This window comes from Otolemur garnettii, unplaced genomic scaffold, assembly GCF_000181295.1.
Source record: "Otolemur garnettii isolate 467f Iridium unplaced genomic scaffold, OtoGar3 scaffold00077, whole genome shotgun sequence".
Taxonomy (NCBI): Eukaryota; Metazoa; Chordata; class Mammalia; order Primates; family Galagidae; genus Otolemur; species Otolemur garnettii.
In genome coordinates, this window is record NW_003852472.1 from 7,514,694 (window position 1) to 7,537,879 (window position 23,186).

Consider the following 23,186-nt stretch of genomic DNA (forward strand, 5'->3'; position numbering starts at 1 on the left):
TCATATAAAAAGGTTTAAATTAGTTTCATAATAGGTGTGTGTACATTGGATACTTTTTCTTCCATTCCTGTGATACTTTGCTAAGCTCTTTAACAAGCTCCGTGCATGACAGACTCATGGCTGCTTTAGTGGGACCTGGGTTTGCAATCTCTAGCAACAGACTGACTCTTTTCTCTTATTTTATCAGTGATTCACATTGCTCCACTCACAAATGATAGGTAGTGGCTCTTGGATTTTTCTCTTGGAGACAGTAGTCTGCACAGACTTTGTCTCTGAGCAGAGGGGTGACTCTGGATGTCATGGGTGCATAATCCCTCTGGATTTTGTCTCGATGTTTGGGAACTGGGCTGCATGTCTTCACAGACACCGGCTCCCAAATGACAGAAATCAGAATCGGAACAATTTTGATCCACTGCTCCATGGCTGACCTCAGAAGTGATATTTCTGGCAGGGATTTGGGGGCTTAGGAATGTTTAAAAACAAAACAGTACCAATCCCAGCACAAGGGATTCTCCCACTAAGCTGGAGCTACCAGGTCTGGGTGCTGGTATTGCTTTGTCATCCTTCCAGGTCTAACATTTTGATTATATGAAATTGGCTATAAACAGAACCTAAAATGGAACTGGTTAATAGCTTCAAAGGAGAATTTTCTATATATCAATAACAGCAGAAATGCCCAGGCACCCATATGACCTGATGATAGAGATGGAAGATCGGGCTTCTATGGGAACAAGAGGAGCTTGGTATGTTCTATGGTGCTCTGCTAAATGGAGGAAGGGTCACCTTGTGGGCATGGAAGCTGCCCATTTGCCACCATAAAATCTCCTGCCTCTCATCCCAGGCTTGCTGGACCCCAGACAGCTGTGTCTTCCTTTGAGGATCTTATCAGGGACCCTCAGTGGAGTGCCCAGGCATTATTTTGGGCTTTCCAGAACTCCTTCCCCTTGTTTTGATAACAAAATGTGTCTTTTGTTGTTGGGATCTGCCCCACTCCATCCAGGGGAGGCCAGGCCAGCCCATGACTTCACCTTTTCTGCCATCACAAACCAGACTAGTGAAATGTGTTTCCCAAAAGTACAACTTGGTCCACGGTAGGCACAGGAGCCAAGCTGGTTTGATCAGAACTCCTTCTTAGAACAGAGATAAATCATGAGAAAGAGCATCCCATCACTTTATGGAGAGAGAGCCTGTCCAAGATGGAAGCCAACGAGGAGGAAAAGAAAGACAGAGTGTCAGGGAGGGAGCAGGGAAGAAAGAGCAGGAGAGAGAAGAGGCTGCTTGAGCTCTTTTAGGTCCAGGTTCCCCGAAGTTCATCCACTTAACTCCCCTATTATTTGAGCTAAAGCTTTTTAGTTTAAGGGAGTAGGGGGTTGGCTTTTTCATCCTTGCAACCAAAGAGTCTTGACCAATACCCTTAATGATGCCAATATTGGCAATGACTTGACTTTGGGAGTGAACGTGTCAAGAGAAGTCTCCAATCCTTACACCTGCTCCCTGCCCCATGAAGATGTGATGTTCCAGCAACAATATGTCCTCAGCAATGTCTCCAGGTGAAAAAATAACAAGAAGATAACTTGGGCTACTTCTGTTGTCATTTGTTTGTTTTCAGTGCTTACTCATGTGTCAGGCTTTGTACTAAATTTTGTCATGTATGACCTTGTCTGGTCCTCATAGCAACTGAATGAGGTAGGTTATCTTGTGATTCCCACTGCAGGGATGAAGGGAACCAGGAGGCTCTCAATATTTATTTAAGTGCCTTACTCAGGACAGCATGTGGAGGCAGGATTTTAAGTCAGGCTTGTCCTGAAAGCAGAGCTGGGGCACTTAACCAGCCCTGTCTTGGTGTGTTTATTAAAGTCAGCTCTCCAGGTCTCTACCTCGTGTCTCAGAATCTCATTACTCCTTAAAAAATTTCCTACAGGTTTGCTATGAAGAATCCCCAAACAGAAGAAAAGTTCTTTTTTTTTTGTCTATTCCCTTTGAAAACTCTTTCCTATCTCACCACTGACTACTGACCCCAGTTCTACCTAAACTTCTTGCATCCACCTGAGGAGAAAGGTTTTATTTCAGGAAGGGCACAGCACAGGTGAGCTGGGAGCAGATAGTATTAAGTGACATATTGTGCCCTTATCATTTGGATGCATATAAGATACTCATTGGGCACGGCCAGGTGATGTTCTCCTTATCCAGGTGTGCATTTGATGGCCCCACAGGAGTGCTGTGATGTCAGTGGGGATGACCAAGCAGGAGACCTCGAATTTGGCCACAAAAGCAAAAGTCTTTCTGACCATCCACTGAGCTGAGAAGTTTTTATATTTAGATACGACCATCACTGTTCCATCCATGCATTGGATAGGTGTGGAAAATGAGCCTCAGAGAGGCTAAATACCATTTCCAGGGCCATCCATCTAGTTAGCACAGAGCTGGGAACTGAACCTCACAGCCGCAGTGAGATATCCGGGGCCACCTGGCCTGCGCTGGTCGCCTCCCGTGACATACGTTCCTCTTGTCCATCACGCGGAAGCCCTGAGTGACTCACAGCATCTCTGGCATGTCTTTCACAGAAACTATTTATTCCCCAGTTGATGATTTTGCTTTCCTTTCCTCTCCCGTGCATGTTGTCAGAATGTCTAGAAAAATCTGACAGCTGGTATTCCATTTAGGGACAACACTTGGGGGATGTGTCTCGAGAGGGCTCACACGCAGATCTTGCCGCACTTCTACTCAACTTCCAAATATAATGTGATTTCATTGGCAGTGAGATGGAAAATGAGTACGGATGATCGGGTGCCTGCCGTTTTATTGGAAGTCTCTGAAATGCCTAAGCCGGGTATGTGACCCAGGGTGACAAATGAAGAGGCTTTGGTAGGCAGACCCACATACACATCCTTAACCGCTATTTGATTTTGGACAAATTTACTTCACCTTGCTGAGCCTCAGTTTCCTCATCTGTCCACAGGGACAATAGAAGTTAATCTCCCAGAGCCATGCTGAGGGGTCATTCCCATATGCTGACAAATGACCAGCACCTGGCAGACACTGAACAATTTTCCTGCACCCTTCTTCCTCCCAGACTATCTATCAGTACAGGGTAAGCAGTAAACATATTTAAGGGAAACACTATCAAGGTTAATATATAGCCTAATTTGTCATCAGAACACTCAATAAGGACCTGGTGACAGGCAGATAAATGATTCAACCGCAAGACTGGTAAATCCCACATATGCCAGCAACTAGAACCAATAATACCAGTGTGTTCCTCAGTGTCACTGAGCTTATGCTCTACAGAAACAACACATCTGGTGATTCAAAGTGGTGGAATTGAAGCAAACATCTTAGCAGTCTCTTATTTCGCATGGATGGCCCTAAACTAACACTCTACTGTCTTAACATTTGGTGGTAGATACTCATCTGGTTATTTTTCCAAATAATTAGGAGACAAAGGTTGACAAACTAACACGGAAGACCATTGAGCATGATTTGTCGTAATGAAGGGATTCAGAGATATCTGAGGGGCTGCGAGTGCCTAAAAGTCAGAATTCGGGGGCGGGGGGGGGGATGACCTCATCTGCTCCTAGCACTGTGTTGGCACAGGGTCGGTCAGTGCCTGACTCCATCTGGATGACTCCCATCTGGAAGCCAGATGTGAATGAAGGGAGGGCCACTGAGGGACCCCTGAGTTATGTTCTTCTGGTCTCCTGCCTGCCTTCATAAGGATGTCTGCAGGGGACTTGTTTTAGGGGGCTAGGAAAATGGGTTCTATATATGATGTCAGCCCCTGATCAGGTTTTTCTGAAGAAGTCAGAAAATCTTGTCTTCCATCTAGCTTGGAGTTTTATCCTATTTCCTTTTATCTTTTTCTTGGGAGAAAATGGAAAAGTTGCTATTTGCCTAGGACTTCAGGGTCCAGCCTCTCATAAAGACGCTGGCAGACTGGCACGTGGAGGGGCCGTGTGTGTGTGTGTGTGTGTGTTTGTGTTCACCTAAAAATCAAGCAAGTAAAGATAACAGACTCAAACCCAAATAAATAAAAACTAAAAGGAGGATCCCCATCAAAGACTTGTCCCATCAAGGGTGCCACATCGTTTGGGGTCCTGGCCTAATATTTTTCTTTGTTCTTCATTCTTCAGGTAGAATAAAGAATAAAAAGAATAACCTTGCCCTATTCTTTTCATGTAGAAGTAATAACTGCCCAAGTTAATGAAGAGAATCTGAAAACCCCTTAAAGAGAAAGTATTGGACCCAAGATTTAGAAAAATGAAAAGTAGAATTACTGCTATAAGATCCTGCTGATGGCACGTGCACATCCTCTCATTAATTTCTAATCGACTCCATATCACATGTGCCGCCCACAGCAGCCTTTCCAAACCTTTTCCACATTCCAGCATCACAATCCTGACTCCCAGCTTTGCTTAGCTCCATGCCATCTGATATGGGCTTCTTTAAATTCCAATTTTGCCACAAGATGTGTCAAAGTTTCTTTCTTTGCCCATGCCCTTTCTGGCTCAGAGGCAGAAATGTCCTTCCACCTCCTGATGGCAAAGACCTCCTGCACCCTGGGTTTTTCTTCTTTGTGCTGAATCCTTCCTCTTAGACCAAATGGGGCAAGATTTTCAAACCGCATGGGTCACCCAGCTGAGGCCGGAGGACCCAGCTTTATGGGTGAGCCTCTTGGCATGATGACCTGCCTGCTCTGATGAGGATGGGAGGGAGGAGCTTTGGGGGTGGAGGTGGGGCTCTGGGGACAAGGGGCAAAGCCCTGCTCACTCTCTTCACTTTCATCGGATCGGTCATTTGGGGTTATGAGAAAGCTTCAATTTGAAAAGAGGTTCATCCCATGAAAGAGATTAAGGAAATCACTTTGTTCCTTCACATAGATGCTGGATTCACCAAGACTTGGGATGAAACAAGCAGACGGTGCAGGAGGGGGGATTCCAAGGTGTGGTGAGGCTGTGGCCTAGGTGGCTGCAACAGGCATGCCGTGTGGGGTGCAGGAAGGAGGGCAGGGAAGAAATGACAGTTTGGGGGAGATGTGAAGGCCCCAGAGGGCTTGAGGCTCAGAGGAGAAGATTTGGGAGGCAGAAACCATGATAGAAGGAGGGAGAGTTTCAAAATCCCAACAGGTCTCTGTCTGGGGGGCAGTGGATGTGGCAGCAAGATGGAAGTAAGGTGGCCAAGGTCAGCTTAGGGTCTGTGATGGACTCCTTCAGTCCCAGGATGTGAGGCTAGGGGACTCAGGGACCTGTGTATTCATCTCTTCCTAGACACCCTTGCCCAAAGTACAACTGGGGAGGCCCTTTCCTGAACATGGGCAGTGGTGGGTGTGTGCGTGCACATGTGAACACACATACACTCCTGCAGGCACTAAATATATGCACCTATGACCTCCATCATATCCAAGACTGAAAATTTCTGAAATCTAAGCACAACCAATGAGCGTGCATTTGGGGCCAATGAGCACAGATATAGTATTTTAAAAAATGTCTCTCACATGAAAATATACAAAAGGCCTCATGTACTCAAGGTCACAGAGGTCATTCAAAAAAGCAATGTGTTAATTACAAAATAATGTTTCTTTTCTTAAATAAGATAATGAATTTTAAACCCCTTGGTATAGTGCCTGAAACTTACTAATATCCTCCCCCAAATGGCAGCAGTTGACAATGTCATGTGTATTAGTCATTGAAGCAGACCCAGTGAGACTTCTATTTGGAAGTCCCTTTGTCAGGCATTTAGTTTATTAATATATGAGCTTTTGAAAAATGAAAAGGCATTGCTTAGAATTTAGATTATTTCCCAGTGTAGTCTGACCTTTCCCACATTACTAAAACATGTGACATTTCTGTGAACAAAGGTGCTCGTGGAAAATGAGATGATGCACAGAAATGTCCTTTCACACCCATCTCGAGAGCTGCTCACCAGCAGTCCGGGGCCAGAGCCCCACATGCGGCTGGTGAATGAGCACCCATCTCATCATCAGGAGTATGTATGAGGGGCCCAGGGGACGAGGGAGGCAGGCCTGCTGTTTTCCCAAGTTTCAATCAAACCCCTGCCCTCCTTACCCCTCCTCGCCCTCCCAAGCTCCCTATGTGGCCTGCTGGAAATGGCACTGGCTGAGGCCATCCCATCCTGTCCTTATAGCATCAGTGCAAATCCAACTTGAAATACAATCATGATGCCTCAGCCCTGTTGTCACAGAGGGAGACCAAGGCAGCTTCTGGACGGATCACAGTAAGGTTTTGTTTGATGCACCCAGATTTTTTTGAACAGTTTCAATCTGGATGGTTTTAGAAGGAGCCACTGTTCTCTACTTTGCCCCGGTTACGACTCCTTCCCCTTGTTTGTAACCTTGGCGTCTAAGCCATCTCAGACTGGGCTGACGGGCACCCGGATCTGAATGAACCGTCCTGACACCTGGGATCAGCTTAGCACCAAGCAGCCTCCCTGCCATGCTGCTCTCGGGCTCCAAGGCCACAGCTCTGAGACCAAGGGACCAAATGCTGCTGTCTATATCACAATCTTATCAACTGTGTATACTGACTCGTTTCAATGTTCAGAAGAAAGCAAAGAAAAAAATAGTTGGACCTCCTAAAGAGATGTCGGCACTGAACAAAAATGTTGCTCATAGCCTGCTATGATGTTTTAATGTAATTAATTTTTTTTTCCTGTACATCAAAGCTGCGAAAACAGCTCTGATTTACAAAGTGGAGAGATTAAATTATTTAGCTTACCAGGAACTCTCTACTGATGAGGAGAGAAGGTAAACTTTTTCTTTTTTTTTTTTCCCCCTCCTCCCTCAGGTTTTCCTTCATGAGCCCAAGGAAAAATGGTATTTGATAGATCTCTGTTTGGGCTCCAGGAGAACCTTCTTTCTTCTGCAACCACTTGGTGAAGGCTGTGGAATAACTCTGTCCCTGGTGAGTGCATTTGGGAGCAGAGAGGTCAGTCATTCGTTCCTAAGGAGTCTGTGTGGTAGGTATAATTATCCTGATGTTCACAGATGTGGAAACACAGGGAAGGCATACCCCCTCGCCAAGGTCACACAGTTAAACCAATGGACTTGATCTGGGTTTGCCAGCAGCCAAAACAGGCCCTTTCCATGGCCTCATACACTCCTCCCCCAGGAAAGGCAGACACCACAAAACCACACAGCCAACTACAGACCTCAGAGGGCATTAGAGGAGGGACAGGGTCAATGGAGGTTCTGCAAAAATGGAGCATTTAGGGGAAAAGCAGAATAGAAAAAATCTATGATATCTTTGCAAAAAGGATCTTTTAACCTCAGGCCTGGCTTTTGCCTTTGGCACAAGGCCACTCAGCCCAGGAAAGCGTAGACACATTTTTCATATGGAAGGTCCTGTGCATCAGCCTGTCCTAGTCTGGGGAGAGGGTGGAAGCAGGGACACCTACCTCCTTCAAACTCTGTCTGGCAGTTCCCCGAGGTCTCATTCAGGCTTTCTTCCTCATTGATGATGATGTTCTCAATGTCCTTCATCGTTAGGTGGTCCCGGAAGGCGTGATAGAGAATGTGCTTCAGCTCTTCCAGAGTTATCCTTTGCATGTCAAACTGTGAAGAGAAAGAGCAGTGAGATGGTCGTGGGCATGTGGGGATGAGAAGTTGGCTTGGGCCTGACTGGCAAGCCCGACAGCTCCTCTGCAGAAACTGGTCTCAGCTTTTCGGGATATCAGATGAGCAGTTTTCCATCCTGTTCCGCTCCAAGCATACTTGTGAACTTGCAGGGACTTACTGGGAATACAGTGAGTGGAACATAGCCCCCTCAATTTAGACTCTGGGAGGAAAAAATGCCACCTGCTAGTCTGGTTTCCTGCTCACCCAGCCATCTGCTGTTAACCCTCCACATCTCATGTCCTTTCGTGTGGTGTCACTCTTCATACAATGCATATGTTTCTAAAAATTTGATAATCTACCCAGATAATCTACCCAGAAACCAGCAATTCCCATCTTGCATCTTGTTCTAACAAGATAACCACGAATGCAATGCCCTGTTTATGAAGAAGAGCTGCTGAAGGGGAGGGGGAGAATTCCTCATTGTCTCCTCCCCTCCCAGAGGCAGGATTTCCTTTCTGTGATACCACTTTATCCACCAAGAGAGACCCTCAGGATAAAGCAATAGAAGTTACCTGGGGCTCCAGGGTTCACGGCCTGACTGGCCTGGCTCCTAAGGCTCGAAGTAAAACAACACCCTTGCTAAACTCCCTGACAATAGCAGCTATGAGGGAGCAAACGGTTAGACCCCGCCCCCCCCCCACACCGATTTACAGTCCAGACCCCTACAACTCTGAATGGACAGAGGAATAGCCCAGACCTTCCTTTTCTGATAAGCAACTCCAGACCTTGAACAGGTGTAGCCAGCGCATAAAGGCTGTGTTCTGCCATCTTGTAGTGTCCTATAGTTCACCTTTGGGTGTAAAGAGCCAAATTCCACCTCATTTTAATGCTAACACTCTCTCCCACGTGAACATGGATGTAGATTACATCTGTTTACTCACTGCGCCTGCGCTCTGCTCCCCTCATAAATATGTACAGCTTCCCTCCCCAACCCCGCTGAATATGCATGATCTAGGGTGTAATGCGGCCGCTGCCGGGTGTAAACCACGCCTGACCTGCGCCTCTTTGAAGAGAACACCTTCAGCCCACTCCAGAGACTATCTCCTCCCAGTTTGCAAGTTGATAAGGCCAACAAATCTCCCTTCTACTATTGAGTCATCCTGATGGTCTTTTGGATGGCATTTCTCACTCCATTTATGTATAGTTTGGTCAAGTCACTTTTTTGGCCAATGAAATCTGAATAGAAGTCACATAGGCCACATTCAACTAAGAGCTCTGAGAGTCAGTATGTGGGACTCTGCTGGGAGAACAGTGTGCCCCAGACAGAGTGTGCCCCAGGATGAGACTCAGTAGAGAACACCTGTGCCCATCCCCTACAGGACAAGTCCTAGGAGGAACAAACGCTCTGCGTTATTAGTAACCATAAGGGCTTCGGGCTTATTTGCTACCACAGCAGGACTTAGACCACTGTTGTCTAAGCCAAGAAGACAGAAATTAGTACACAGATACTAAATTATCACACATCCCCTGAAACTGTGCGCATTTATTATGCAACAATTAAAAAAAAAAGAAATTAGTATGTAGAAGTGAGAGGCTACCATAACAGAAATTCTAAAATTTGATGGACTGGTTCCAGGGGCAGGCAGGGGAGAATGAAATTGTTACTGGTGGTGGAAAAGTAGCAAACCACATAGTCCAAAAGCAAAACATTTGGTAGAACTATTGCCTGTGATAACTTAGAGGACAGATACATATACAGAGTGGCCAGTTTTAAATTGCACACGAACTTTATGGCCACTCTGTGTGCATGCGTGTGTGCGTACACACACACACACATATATATTGAACAAATCTGTGGCTTTACTTACAAAAAGTTTGGGGACTAGCATCTTCTGGTTGCAGTCAGTTGCATCTAACAGGGTCCTACCAGGAAGAGATAAGCTCGGAAAAAATTAGTTGGTTTGCAAACTAGGAATAAAAGCAACCCAGAAATTCCTGGCCCTGCAGGACTGAAAGCAGCAAGTGTTTCTCATTTTTGACTAGAAAGAGACAAAACTAAGAAATGCTTTCTACAGGCCTCTAAAAACAAATCAGTGCCCCCTGTTAAAACCTCTGAATATGTTAAGTGACTCTCTCTGGAAGCCTGTTATTAAGTTTAGAGAGAGGTATGTCTCAAAAATAATTGTAGATATAGCTATTAGCATAAACTGATTGCAGCCAGATTAAAAAAAAAATATGACTAAGTTCTTGAGAGAGCTGTACTGGCTGAGAGCCAACTGCCTCGGATTAAAAGACACTATAACTGTTCAAAACTTAAAATGATCCTTTGGGTACCAGGAATTATGAGGATAGGCTACCTAGGCCTCAAGAAGTGCATATCATCCAGTGTTCTCCCAGAGGGTGAAGTTGGACAACAGTGAAATCTAGAGCAATTTCCAGGAGGCAGAACTAGGGTCTAATCAAGGAACATTCCTCACCCCAAAGTCTGTCTATCAGGACTTCAGAATTGCTCTGAGCCACCGACTGCTATGTGTCTCCTAGTTTTGCTTTCTGGACGGGCAAGTTTTGGGTGGTTGACCTGACCTTGGTCCACCATCACTATGTTAAGTAAGTGTGTACGTGTGTGCAGGAGGTAAAGGGGGTAATTTGTCTCTTTTAGTTCCTATCTCTCCAGATCAAGAAGAGTCACATCCAATTTTCGTGTACATCATGAGATTCTAATCTTGAGTTTGCTGTGATTGGATGGGACTTGTGGGGCGTCTCCCTGTGGAAAGGATGAGTATATTTTGCGGCTTAAGGCAGAGAAACAAATATTTATGAACAAGAGTATGGACTGTAACAAGGTACATTGTTTTCCGTGACAGCTGACCCTTGAACCACATAGGTTTGAACTGCATGGGTCCATTTATTAATATTTCTTCCTCTACCACCCCTGAGATAACAAGACCAATCCTTCCTCTTCCTCAGCCTACTCAATGTGAAGGTGGTGAGGCTGAAGACCTTTGTGATGATCCACTTGTACTTAATGAATACTAAACATATTTTGTCTTCCTTATGATTTTCTTAGTGATCTTTTCTCTAGCTTACTTTATTGTAAGAATACGGTACACAGTACATATAACATACAAAATATTTATTAATCAACTCCTTTCTTATTGGCAAGGCTCCCAGTCAACAACAGGCTACTAGCAGTTACCTTTTGGAAGGATGAGAAGTTACTTGCAGATTTTTCAACTGTACTTCTAACCCCAACTCTGTTAAAGGATCAACTATATTTGTTTCTCCTCCCTGTGAGAGGATTATATCTCCCTGTCTGTTGACACGCGTTCTGGCCAATTAAATCAGAATGAAAGTGATATGTGAAAATGATGAAATCCACAGAGAAGCTTCAAAGCCATTGTGTATTTTGCCATTTTTCATTTTCAAAACAGTTATACCAAAAGGGGCTGCTCCTTTGTGGCGGGATGAATTTAACATGAGCAGAACCTCAGCCAACCCATAAGAACGTGTGATTTGATTAAGAAATCAACCCTTGTTGTTAGCCACTAAGCCTCTGGGGTTTCTGCAGTATAACTTAGCCAAGGATGAAATCAATGTTTTTAGTTAGTTTGGAACCATGATGAAAGAAAATTATTGACATTTTTCTTTCTTTGCTTTCTTTACTAAGCAATTTCTACCTCGCTTTAAGTGGGCACCTTATTTTAACAAATTAAATGGGGTTACTGAAACTTGATGGAAAATCTAAATGATTCCAGTTTGAAGCCATTTATATGAGTACAAGCAACTGAATAGAACTCAGTACAAGCAACTGAATGGAATGGTGGAACGTGGGCTTGTTTTCTGCCTCAGAATTTGACATACATTAGGGTACAACCCATGGAACAATCTCCCCTTACAACACTGGATAGGGGAGCATGGGGGTGTTAGTCTGGCTACATGAAGAAGGCTGGGAAAACGCACAGATGAGAATACTGGGACCCCCTGCCACAATCAGAGATGAGGAGTGACAAAATCAATGAGACTCTGAGAAAATGTGTAACCATTTCCTGGACGACCACTGAAGACTACATGTGGTGCCTGGAAAAACTCTGACCAGTTGAGAGCTTGCTATAACTTAGAAATCAGACAAAAAGAGTGGCCGGCCCTATGAGAAGAGAAGGTAGGATACACATTCTAGAAATTTGTACTTTTGGTTATATGGATCACATTTTATTTTATTTTTACATTTTTTTTATCCTAGGGGTCATGTTTTAGTGTCAGGATATCTAAACAAACTCAGTGGAGGAGCACTGCATATACCTTCTATTGTGTTGGAATATCAGTCTCTTAAAAGGTTGAAATAAATCACTATGAAACCATGTGTATACAGTGCCACAAATATTTCTCCTATGATTATCAGTTGATTTAGCTTTTTGAGTTTTCTTGAGTCAATTTTGGAATTTTGTTTTTTTTTAGAAAAGCAGCCACAAGATATTCATTATCTGTAACTATCCATAGTAGTTCTACAGTGTCAAATTCCTCTCCATAGTTATTATATCCCATTTCTCATGTATAGTTTTGTTTCTCTTTTTAGTTATGATTTTTGGTTTCTTCCCTACTTTTAAGGGATATAATGTGATCCATATATCTCTTATGTTTAGAAACCTAAGGAATTTCCTACTTGAGGAGAATCTCCATAAGGTCAAATATATAAATATATTTATCGTTATTAGTTATCTTATGTAACCTTATAATTATAATCTTCTTTTTCTGTAACCTTATTTTCTGGGGAAGACTTGATTTGTGAAAGACCAGGAGTCACCTATTAAAATCTGTGAAGAGCATTAGGTCTCCAGAAATTGTTCTTATAGTGAAACTATTTTTTAAATAAAACTGTCCTTTAGTACATGGAAATGTATACACCAAATTGCACAAATAGTTATTGGGGATGTGTCTACGCTAGACTCTGTGAAGGAGACGTGAAGATGAGCAAGGCACAGATCCTGCTCTCAAAAGACAAGCAAGTGAGAAGCTTCAATTTGTCGGGTACCTGCTGGGGCAGGAGAAGCCCAGGACAGTTTGGCAGCACCTGCGGAGGGGGAGCAGGGCAGGTTGCCTAGAGGACATGGAAGTGATCAAAGACCTAAGGGAAAAAGACACTGAGTTTGCCAAGTGAATCAGGGAAAGGTGGGAAGAGGATAAGGAGGGGAGAAGGGCACATGGGCCAGGGAAACAGCCATACCAAGGTCTAGAGGCGCAAAATCTTGGCAGGTACATTGATTGAGTGGAAATATAGGGATTCTCCTGATCAGGAGAAGGTGAGAGGGAGAGTGCTATGGGTGGGCCCTAATCAATAAAGGCCTTGTATGCCACGGCGATGAGCTTGGTTGTTTCTGTTTGTTTGTTTTTAGTTTTTACTTGTATCTTTAGAGACAGAGTCTTACTAAGTTACCCAGGCTGTCAAACTCCTGCCCTCAGGTGATCCACCTTCCTTGGCCTTCGGAGTAACTGAGACTACAGGAGTGGGCCACCATGCCTGACTTGTTTCCATTTATTTATTTATTTTATTTTATTTCTCATTGTTTGAAATAGGGGCTCATGATAGGTATTAGAGATGGGATGAGGATGTGGATTTGGAATTCCTTTGCATACAGAGGATGATAAAAGTCATCAGAAAGGGGGATACCACCTGGGAAGAACATGTGGAGTACGGGAATGCCCCAGGAAGGCACGGAGAGGACATGAAGAGGGACAGGTGGTGGCCTCCATTACGGAATGCAATATCTAAGTACTTTCTTAATGTTTTCTGAAAGAAAGTCTATTTTACATCAGTACAGCCATGCTTACTTTTCCTTTGATGTGAATTCTGCTAAATGTTTGTCTGTTGAGTTTTAAACTTTGTTTGTTTTTTTTTTTTTTTTCTTGAGATAGAGTCTCACTACTGTCCAGGCTAAAGTGCCATAGCATCAGCCTAGCTCACAGCCACCTCAAGCTTCTGGGCTCAAGCAATCCTCCTGCCTCAGCCTCTTGAGTAGCTGGGACGACAGGTGCCCACCACACCTGGTTAACGTTTCTATTTTTTTTTTTTTTTTGCAGTTTTTGGCCGGGGCTGGGTTTGAACCCACCACATCTGCTACATGGGGCCAGCGCCCTACTCCTTTGAGCTGCCCAACTTTTCTAGTTTTAATAGAGACGGGATCTCACTCTTGCTCTGTCTGGTCTCAAATGACTAACATCACACAATCCTCCCATGTTGGCCTCCCAGACTGCTAGGGTTACAGGTGTGAGCCACCATATCCAGCTGGGTTTTAAACTTTCTGTGTTTCTCACAAGGAAGACAGAATTGGGTTTACAAAAGTCTGATTTAGGGTGGCACCTGTGGCTCCAAGGAGTAGGGCGCCGGCCCCATATACGGGAGGTGGTGGGTTCAAACCTGGCCCTGGCCAAAAACTGCAAAAAAAAAAAAAAAAAAAAAAAAGTCTGATTTAAATTTTTTTGCCTTCCAACGGTGGGGTATCATTCCAATTTCATACATCATTATAAACATGCTTGGCTGTCCTTTTGTTATTTTCTCTCCTGCTTTCTGGTCTTTATGGTTTACTTTTCCTTTTGTGCCTTGTATCCAGAACCTACAGGGGGCCTAGTTTTTATTAGGCTGACAGGTATTTTTCCCTTTATTATGTACATTACTTAAGTCGCCAATTCTTAAATGATCAAATTCAAACAACTAAATTTCTTTCCCTGTATGTAAGAAGATTCATAGACCCTTTACTTTCCTTCCTCTTCCTCAACACTATTCAGTCCCCGTAAGTGTGACGTGAGCTTCATCGTGACATGTTTTCTACCATGTGCATCTTTTTCTAGAATGGTATTTGGCTTCTGCACAATCTTGTCACAAAATTTGTAACAGCTGCTGCTCCTTCATTATATCTAATTGACTTCAATGCTCACTTCCATTTTTCTATGACTGGCCTGGCTCTGGCTGTCTAATTGCCACCCAAATATCTGCCAGAGAACTTTCAAAACTAGAAGATAATGAAGCTTTTGTGAACATTACATTTTCTGAGTTCTTAATACGTGTAATTCTGATCATACTTTCTTTCTCTGTCTTTCGTTACGGACAACTTAGTTTCTCATAAAATTCTACAATCACACACATTTCCCCCTCAAAGCTGTGCTGAAACTTCTCTTCTGTTGTTTAATACAGGGGAGGAGAAAACAGGTAGATGGTGACCCATGTTTTTTTTTTTTTCTCTGAAGTTCATTCATTTCATCCAACACTAGTTGGACTATGTCCTTATATATGTGTTTGCATAACCTTGGAGGTGAGTGAGGGCTTTAAAGTTTTATACCAGGGGCATCTTCTGCCTCTTATTGCTCCTGGGAGACAGTTTTGATTAATTATTGCTTTTCTCTTGTTCTTTCTACCTCTTTCCTCTGGAAAAGAGGAGAACGAAGTATTCTTAATCAGATTTCCATTCTTTGTTTCTATATTTTTCACCTTTCCTCTAAAATTTCCACCTCTTCATTTTGCACTTCACATCCCTAATTTTCGTCTGCATGGTTAATTCTTCTTCTTATGGTCTCTATGAAAATTTTAATTCTGTGGTTTCATTTTGGTTCCTTACATATTCAGGTTATTTTAGTCCATTCCCTTTATGCCCCAGATTGCCACTGTTACTGCTTTAAGAAACAAAAGATAGATTCCAAATCTCTTGCATTACCTTTAAAGATTAAATTAGGACAGAAGGCCACTAAGCAGAAACCTACGATTCTCCCTGCAGTCCGTTTTCTGATTTGTGCCCCTTCCCTGCGTCCCTTTTCCTTAGGCTCTGCTGAGTTTTAATTAATCTACTGCTATCATTGCTGTCGTTGCTGAGTGAGCAATCCAGGAGAAAGATGTGCCAAAAAGGAGAGCACGTGGAATGTTCTTAGGCTTCCGACTGCCCAGCTGGTTGTGGTAATTTTCACCTGAGCATCAGGGCTGGTCACATCCTTTAGCCCAAGTTGCGGCTCCTGCAGGTATGTCCTCTGATGCCGCTGGCTTTGCGGGATACAGCCGACCTTGTGCTCAGGTGGCCTGGTTTTCTTAAGGTAGGAGACTGTTGTTCATCCTTGATTAGTCTACTGGTCCTCAAAGTGTGTTCCCTGCACCAGCAGCGCTCAGAAACTGGCTAGAAATGCAATTTCTCCAGCCCCATCCAGACTTACTGACCCAGAGACTCTGGTGGTGGTTCCCTGCACCCTGGACTGGATAAGCCCTCCAGGGGATTCTGATGAGTTTGTACAAAAGGACGTAAAGTGGTAGTATAGAACGGCGACCCTTCTCCCAGCCCATGCTGTCTCCAGGATGCGCTCCACAGTGATGACAAGGGTCCCACGCCTCCCTGCTCTGCTCATGGTCTGAATGCACAGCAGGAACCACAGCCTCTAAGCGCATACAGACACAGAAAGTTGGATTAAGGACAGGCGGCATGGTAGCCCTGATAGGGAAAAAGAGCACTGTCTCAGGAGCCCCTCTGTTTTTCTCTTCCACCACGTGCAGGAGTCAGGTATAAATGGTGGAGGTGAGTCAAAGGGTTCCCCTGCCCTTCTAGGGTCCTCTGTCCTAGACTGACTCCGAGGGAGGAACATGTGGGGTTAACTGCAAGGTGGCCCATCCTGCTGCACCCCCCTCTGCCAGTTCTGGGGAGCCCCTCTAGGGGCAGGATCGGGTGCCCTCCCCAGAACTCGCTGTCACTGCCTTTCCCACTGGGAGTAATTTTTGCCTGTTTGCATGTTGACTCTGCCAGCCCATGTGGAGCCCGTGGGTGGCACCTGCATCTTGCTAATCCCACCAAGGCTTAGCAGAGCCTGGCCCCAGGTGGGCGCACAACATGCTTATTAAACGAATAAATGTGGGTCCTCTGTTTCCTCAGAGTACAATCCTTCCTACCTGCCTGCCCTCTCTAACCAATGTCCCCCCTACCTGACATCTGCCAGAAGGCCAGGAAGAGCGCCCTCTGCTGTGGGGCTTCTCACATTCAGATTCTCTGTGGCTCTGCAGCAGAAAAGCTGAGTAACTGAACATGTTTTCCTGCTGTGATAGGAACCTCAGGGGTGCCTGAGTCCCCAGTGAAGGCTTAAATTCTTGATAAGATGAAATCAGGCTGCTGAAAGGCCAGAGCTCGCTGCCGGCCTCCCTTCCTTCTCCTTGACTCATACAGAGACCTGCACAGCTGGAGGTAACATCTGCCCTGGCCAGATTCTCAAATGAATCCAAACTCATTTCAACTTTCACAGAAGGCATGGAGTTAATTTGATGACACAGTTCTTTCTCCTCTGGAGAGAAGGATGGATAGAATAAGCTCCAGCATATTTAACATCTCTATTCTATTCTCTGCCCCTCTACAAAGGGCACTATGAGAATGAGAGAGAGAGAGAGAGAGAGAAACAGAGACAGAGAGAGAGACAGAGAGACAGAGAATGCACTATGCTCCCAGAAGACTGATGGATCTAAACTTCTCATCCAGGTGCAGAACTGTTATAGTTCACCGTGACAGTGACCCCTCTAGATAGTGACCCCTCTGGTCTGGACCATTGGATAAACTCCTGAGCAGTCAGCATCCACTGACTCGGCTGAGCAATCTCACCTGCTTACCTTGGTACCGCAGAAAAATAGACATTTTGTAAGTGCACTCGGTGCTCCAATGTGAGAAGGCTGAACAATGTCATTAGATCTAGAAAATTTTCTAGAGCACAGCACTGTCTCCTTTCTAATAAGCAGCCCAGACCCCCGTCCCCAGGTGAGTTTAACCATCAGGCTGCCCACGGCATTGTCCAGATGTGAAGTATGGGGGACTTCAGCAGAGAATTCCAGAATCATTCCTTGCTCTGAGTTTTCCCCACAAGAAGAATTAAACAGTGAGCCAGAAATAACAGTATTCTGACTCCTCCTTGCCAAGGACAACGAGACAGACACACCTTTGAACAAAGAAGAACATCCTGCCCAGGTGAGCAGGATGGGCAAAGGAATGGAAGGTGGCAAAGGTACTAAGAAAACTTGACCACCCACACAGGAAACAAACAGAAAGCAACACAAACCAAAGACAACGGGCGCCAGGCCAGGTGAGTTCATCTGGACTCCCCTGTGTCTCTCCCTCATTGGTGTGGGGTGACAGGAGGACAGAGGGAGGGGTCTCCTGTGTTCCTCGGCCCTGCAAAGAATCAACTGTGGTGGGCACAGCGATTGGGCTGCAGCACTGGCTCAGCCTGTGCAAACTCCCTGGAATGCAGCGGTGACTCTGAGGAAGATGAAAACCCACAATCACACCCAAACTAAGATTGAGCACCTATTTACTTCCACAGCCTGGAAGAAATTTTCCACTAACAGTAAGACCTATGGAGCAGACCCAGAAGCCGTGGCTGACTTTGAAAAGCTTTGACCTCTGAAAACACCATTTTGAATGAAGGCGGGGAGCAGGGTGTCCCCAGTCTCTGCTCCTGAAGCAGCCCTGGACCCCAGCCTCTGCCCCTCAGGCCAGCGATCTTTCTCCACCTCTACCAACAGGCCAGGCCTGAGGGACACTGCTGGGGCCTTACTGCCCACCCAGCATACAACAAGGTGAATCTGTTGTGCCCACCTCTGATCTCATTTCCCACAGGCCTCTCTGTGTGCAGGAGCTCAGCACACCAAGGGGCGCCTCACTGCCTGGAGACACTGATTGCTTATAAAGCACATCCCCCCAATATAAGCCCATGGCATCCAGGGTTGTGCAGACAGGGAACTTTCTCCCCCAGCTTGGAGGAAACTCGGGCCCTGACACACATCCCCATGGAGGTGTGGCCGTAGTCTAGGTCACGCCTACTTTACGTGGCTTTTGCCCTACCACAGAGCCTGGGCTCCACTACAGTTGGCGGGGAGAGGGGATCATTTCAGTTTGGCATGCTTCTTATACAAAGATCTGTAGATGCAGAGAACTTGCCTGGGAGCTTGAGTGCAAAGGTGGGTCCTCTGGCTGCAGGCCTGAGAAGGATGTCCTGACGGACTGGACCACAAGGACACCAAATCCCTTGTTCCCACCGAGACAGGCTGATGGCAGACCAGAGAGACCAGATGCAGGGACAGCTTCCTCGGGGCCAGGCACATAGTGGACATGGCCTCATTTAAGCCTCACTGTGGAGGTGAAGGCTACAGTATGGCCACTTACAGATGAAGACATAGCTTGGAGAGGTTAAATAATGTATCCAAAGAGGGACCCAGACAGAAGGCTTTGGAGGGTCTGTGCACCATCAGTCCGCATGCCCTGCTGCTTTAATCTTAACTTGGATTGGGGGTGTGTACCCCTCTCTCCCTGATGCTGCTGTAGAAACTTGCTGGTCACATGTCCCGGAACAGGGAGGGAACCACAGGCCAATCCCAGGCTCCGACCATAACTATGATTTCTATCTTCTCTTTATACAGTGGAAGGTCTGTAAGTTGACCACTCAAGGGACTGTAATGAACTAGTCCCACATATGGAGGCGGTCAACATGAGGAATGAGGCCTGCTGTACTAATATGTACATGTAGTTCATGTCCAATCTATGAAAATTAGGTCAACTGAAGGAGGTGGTTAGTGTAGGGAGGTGATCAACTATGGAGTTTATACTGTACCTTTATATATATATATATATGATATATGTATATATGTACCTTAACATATATGTATATATATAGGTATAGTAGAATATGTATAATTATATAAATATAATTCTATTCTAGATATATAAAGTACTGTACCTTTATATATAGAAACTCCACATATATATAAAGGTGCAGTAGAAACTCCATTTTATATATATATATATATATATATACACACACACACACATGCATACCATTTATATACATATCTTTCTTTCACTTATTTAACGACTATATATTGGGCAATACTCAATGCTAGGTGCTGTTCTAGACACTGAGGATAAATCAGGGGACGAGGTGGAGAAAATCCCCTGTCCTCGTGGAGCTTACTGCACAGGCAGAGGAGACGGGAAATACACAAAGAAGCATATAAACTAGAACATCGCATGATGGGATGATATATGGAATAATATGAAGGAGGAAGGAGGCTAGTGAGTTTTGGGGAGACTTGCAATTTTAAGTAAGGATGTCAGAGAAGGTCCCACTGAGACGGGGACATACGGGACGGGGAGGGGAAGGGTGGATCCATGGGGGTTTGGAGGAAAGGGCATTCTAGGCATAGGGGACTCGAGATCAACAAATGTCAGGAGGCAGGAACCTGCTCAGGAGGGGGTCCAGGGCCCACCTTCCTGCACTGAAAGTGTATCATCACTGAAGAAGCAGAAAAATGTTTCTCCTTTTAAAATGGAGATAATGGCTGTGCTGAAGCACCTTCCCTCAGGTAAAATTATAGGTACAGTTCTGGAGGACAGGTCAAAGGACAGGCCCATTAGCAACTCTCTGCTCCCAGTTTCAACTGCTGTCCTGATAGGAGCCTTCCACCACAGTAAGAATTCACTCTAGTCTTAGCCCTTCACACCAGCTTGCTGTGACCCACTAGAGTGCAGGGTGTGTGACAGCTCCAGAGAAGGAGGTCATTCCTGCCCTTGTAGGAGTGGGTTTTATGGCAGGCTGAATGACAGCCCCAAAGACATCCATGTCCTGGCCCTGACAACCTGTAAAAGTGCTACTTTACCTTGGCAAAGGGACCTCACCATTGTGACTAAACTAAGGACCTTGAAACGCCAAGATTCACCAGGGTTATGTGTGGCCCCTGAACACAGGGGCCCTCCTAACAGGGAGGCAGAGGGAGATTTGGGTAGAGTGGGGAAGGCCATGTGGGAACGAAGCGGAGACAGGAGAGATGCAGGAAGGTGGGGGAAGGGCCAGTGGCGGGGCACCGGATGTCATCAGAACTGCTGAAGGCAAAGAAATGGATTCTGCCCTTGGAGCCTCCAGGAAGACACCTTGACCTTAGCCCTGTGAAACTGATTATGGGCCTCTGATCTCCAGAAACAGGAGGAAAAAAGTGTGCTGGGTTGAGCCACAAAGTTGGTGATCATTTGTCATAAGACTAATAGGAAACTAACAGAGGTTTATTTTGGTTTCTGTTTATAAAGTAAAAGGCTTTTTGCCTACAGCTCGCTATGTCTGAGAAAAGAACTCATCTAATTGTCAGGAGTCTGAACACAGGGTCAGCTGTGGCTTGTTGGGGGTGAGTGGCACAGCTCTGGGGCTGCCCAGCTTAGGGCCAGAGGATAAGCTGTAAATACCCATCTGAAGCTGGCACACGGGGAGCCCACTCCATTCAAACACCCGGGAGATGTCTGCAGTCACAGTCTGGGGATGATGAAGTGGGAAGATGGGAGACAAACAGGCCAGGGAGAAATATTCATGTCCTCACATCAGCAGACAACATTCCCTTTGCACATCTAAAAGAAGGCGCTGATGGGCCCAAAGGGGTTTCTTTTATGAGAGATGTGCTAGCCAAGCATGCAGGAGAAAGCTGAGTAAAGGTGAAGGCTTAATGAAGAAGCCATTGTCTCTCTGTCCCTCTCTCTCTCTCTCTGTGGGGAGTGTGTTTGTGACAGAGAGAGAGAAACTTGGTCCCTGCTCAGATACTATCCCATAGTACTGTGTGACCCCCCGAAAGTTACTAAACGTCTCTGTTTCTTAGTTTCCCCCATGAGAAACAGAGATGATGTTATTTATAACATGCAGTTGTTATGAGGACAGAATTTTTATTCTAAAATGTGAAGTCCCTTGTACACCATACATTTTGGTTTCCTGATCCTTCATTTTGTTGCAGCCCACACACGAAAAGTTAAGGGGAAAAAAAGTCATTCAGCCAGTTATCATAGAGATAAGAGCCAACCAGTGCCCCGAGTCTATATCCAAAATTCTTTCATGATCCCTTACCTGGCAATGGTGGCAGTTTCAGAAAATGAGCTGACGCAGCTGAGTCCCCTGCCTCCTCATACAAATAAATGCGGAGTATTTGAGCAGGTAGTTGATGGAAATGTCCGAAGTTTAGAGACTAATAGACTCATAATCCAGCATGGATTCTGCCACTAACTAATTGGATGTCCTTAGGCAGGTCATTCAATAGCTTGGAATCTGTTTCCTCATCCATTTAATAGGAAATTATAATAATGAAGAGAAGTGAATAGTACTAATATGATAATAGTAACAATAATAGTAAAAACATCTGCCTTATCCACCGCACAGAGATTTTGTGAAGATCAGCTAAAATAAGAACTGTTAATTGTCTTTAATAAAAATGCAAAGTAATACAAATATAAGCCATAACTGTGATAGGCTTGCTAATGAAGTGATCGCCAGTTTCATCTTGGTATTTAGGCTTGTAAAATCCATCTCTGCTCCAGGCCAGAGGCTGTAGTTGCCCAATATATAATTTTGTCTGAGGACAGTGAAATTTAAGCCCTTTCTGGCTAAAACATACCTGCTTTATTCTCATTTAAAGAATGTCATTTAGGCTCCCTGGCCTGTCTTGACAGCTTCCATCTGGCACTCAGCAAAGCAATAGGACGAGATGTCACTGCAATACTTGTCTCTCTCTGGAGAGTTCCTACTACCATGCCCCTGACCTGAGACCAGTCATTCTTTTTTTTTTTTTTTTTTTTGAGACAGAGCCTCAAGCTGTCCCCCTGGGTAGAGTGCCATGGCATTACAGCTCACAGCAACCTCCAACTCCTGGGCTCAAGCGAGTCTCCTGCCTCCGCCTCCCAAGTAGCTGGGACCACAGGCGCCCGCCACAATGCCTGGCTATTTTTTGGTTGCAGCCGTCATTGTTGTTTGGCGGGTCCGGGCTGGGGATTCGAACCCGCCACCTTAGGTGTACGTGGCTGGCGCCTTAGCCGGTTGAGCTATAGGCGCCGAGCCGAGACCAGTCATTCTTACTGAATGTCTTCAGATAGAGAGGAAAGCCATTTCTGATGGGGGCTTGAGAGGGGAGGAAAAAGATAAATAGTGACCACTTGCAAATCTCAATGAGGAAATGTAGATTTGTTTAGGCTGAGCAAATGAATGAGGCTTGGATTCCCTTTGATTCTGTCTGTAAGGACTGTGACATTTCTCGTTATGGGCTCCGCTTATTCCCCAAAGCCAAGGTGATCTGCTAAAAGCCTTTCAGTGACTCCCAGTTTTTTCATCATAAACTCCTAGTTCCAAAACACACCTTCCCAAGCGTTTCTGTCACCTGGCCCTGCCACTTTGTCCTGTCTCACTGTGACCCAGACATCTGGATTCTTTATATGTCAGCCAACCTGAGCTACGGAGTGGCTGCTCTACCCATCAGCTTTCCTCTCATCTCTGGTTTCTTGTCTGGAACACCTGCTCTGACATGTATCCTCCATTAGACTTCAACATGCCTCTGACAATGAGCTGAACAAGTGTCCCTTCACACATGACCCACCTTATTCTAGACAACTTGACCATCACAACCGTGGCGATGTGTGAAAATCGCCATGACACTATAAGATCCTTGAGGACAGCAACCATATCTTGTTGGCAGTTTTATCTCCACAGGGTGTGGAAAGCATTAGTCCTTGATTGATATTTGTTGAATAAAAGAATGAGTGCACGCTGTCTCGAGAAATGGGCGAAACCACCAATGCATTGAGGAAAATCCCCA

At 45.2% G+C, this 23,186-nt stretch overlaps 1 protein-coding gene across 3 annotated transcripts in view; it reads right to left on the minus strand.

Annotated features, from left to right (window-relative positions):
- The window catches only part of CALN1 (calneuron 1), a 501,474-nt gene that overhangs the window by 6,582 nt on the left and 471,706 nt on the right, over positions 1 to 23,186 (minus strand). For all 3 annotated transcript variants that reach the window (XM_012807860.1, XM_003794211.1, XM_012807859.1), the window contains exon 5: positions 7,411 to 7,567. In XM_012807860.1, the coding sequence (XP_012663314.1) occupies positions 7,411 to 7,567 (157 nt within the window). The remainder of the gene's footprint in view (positions 1 to 7,410; positions 7,568 to 23,186) is intronic.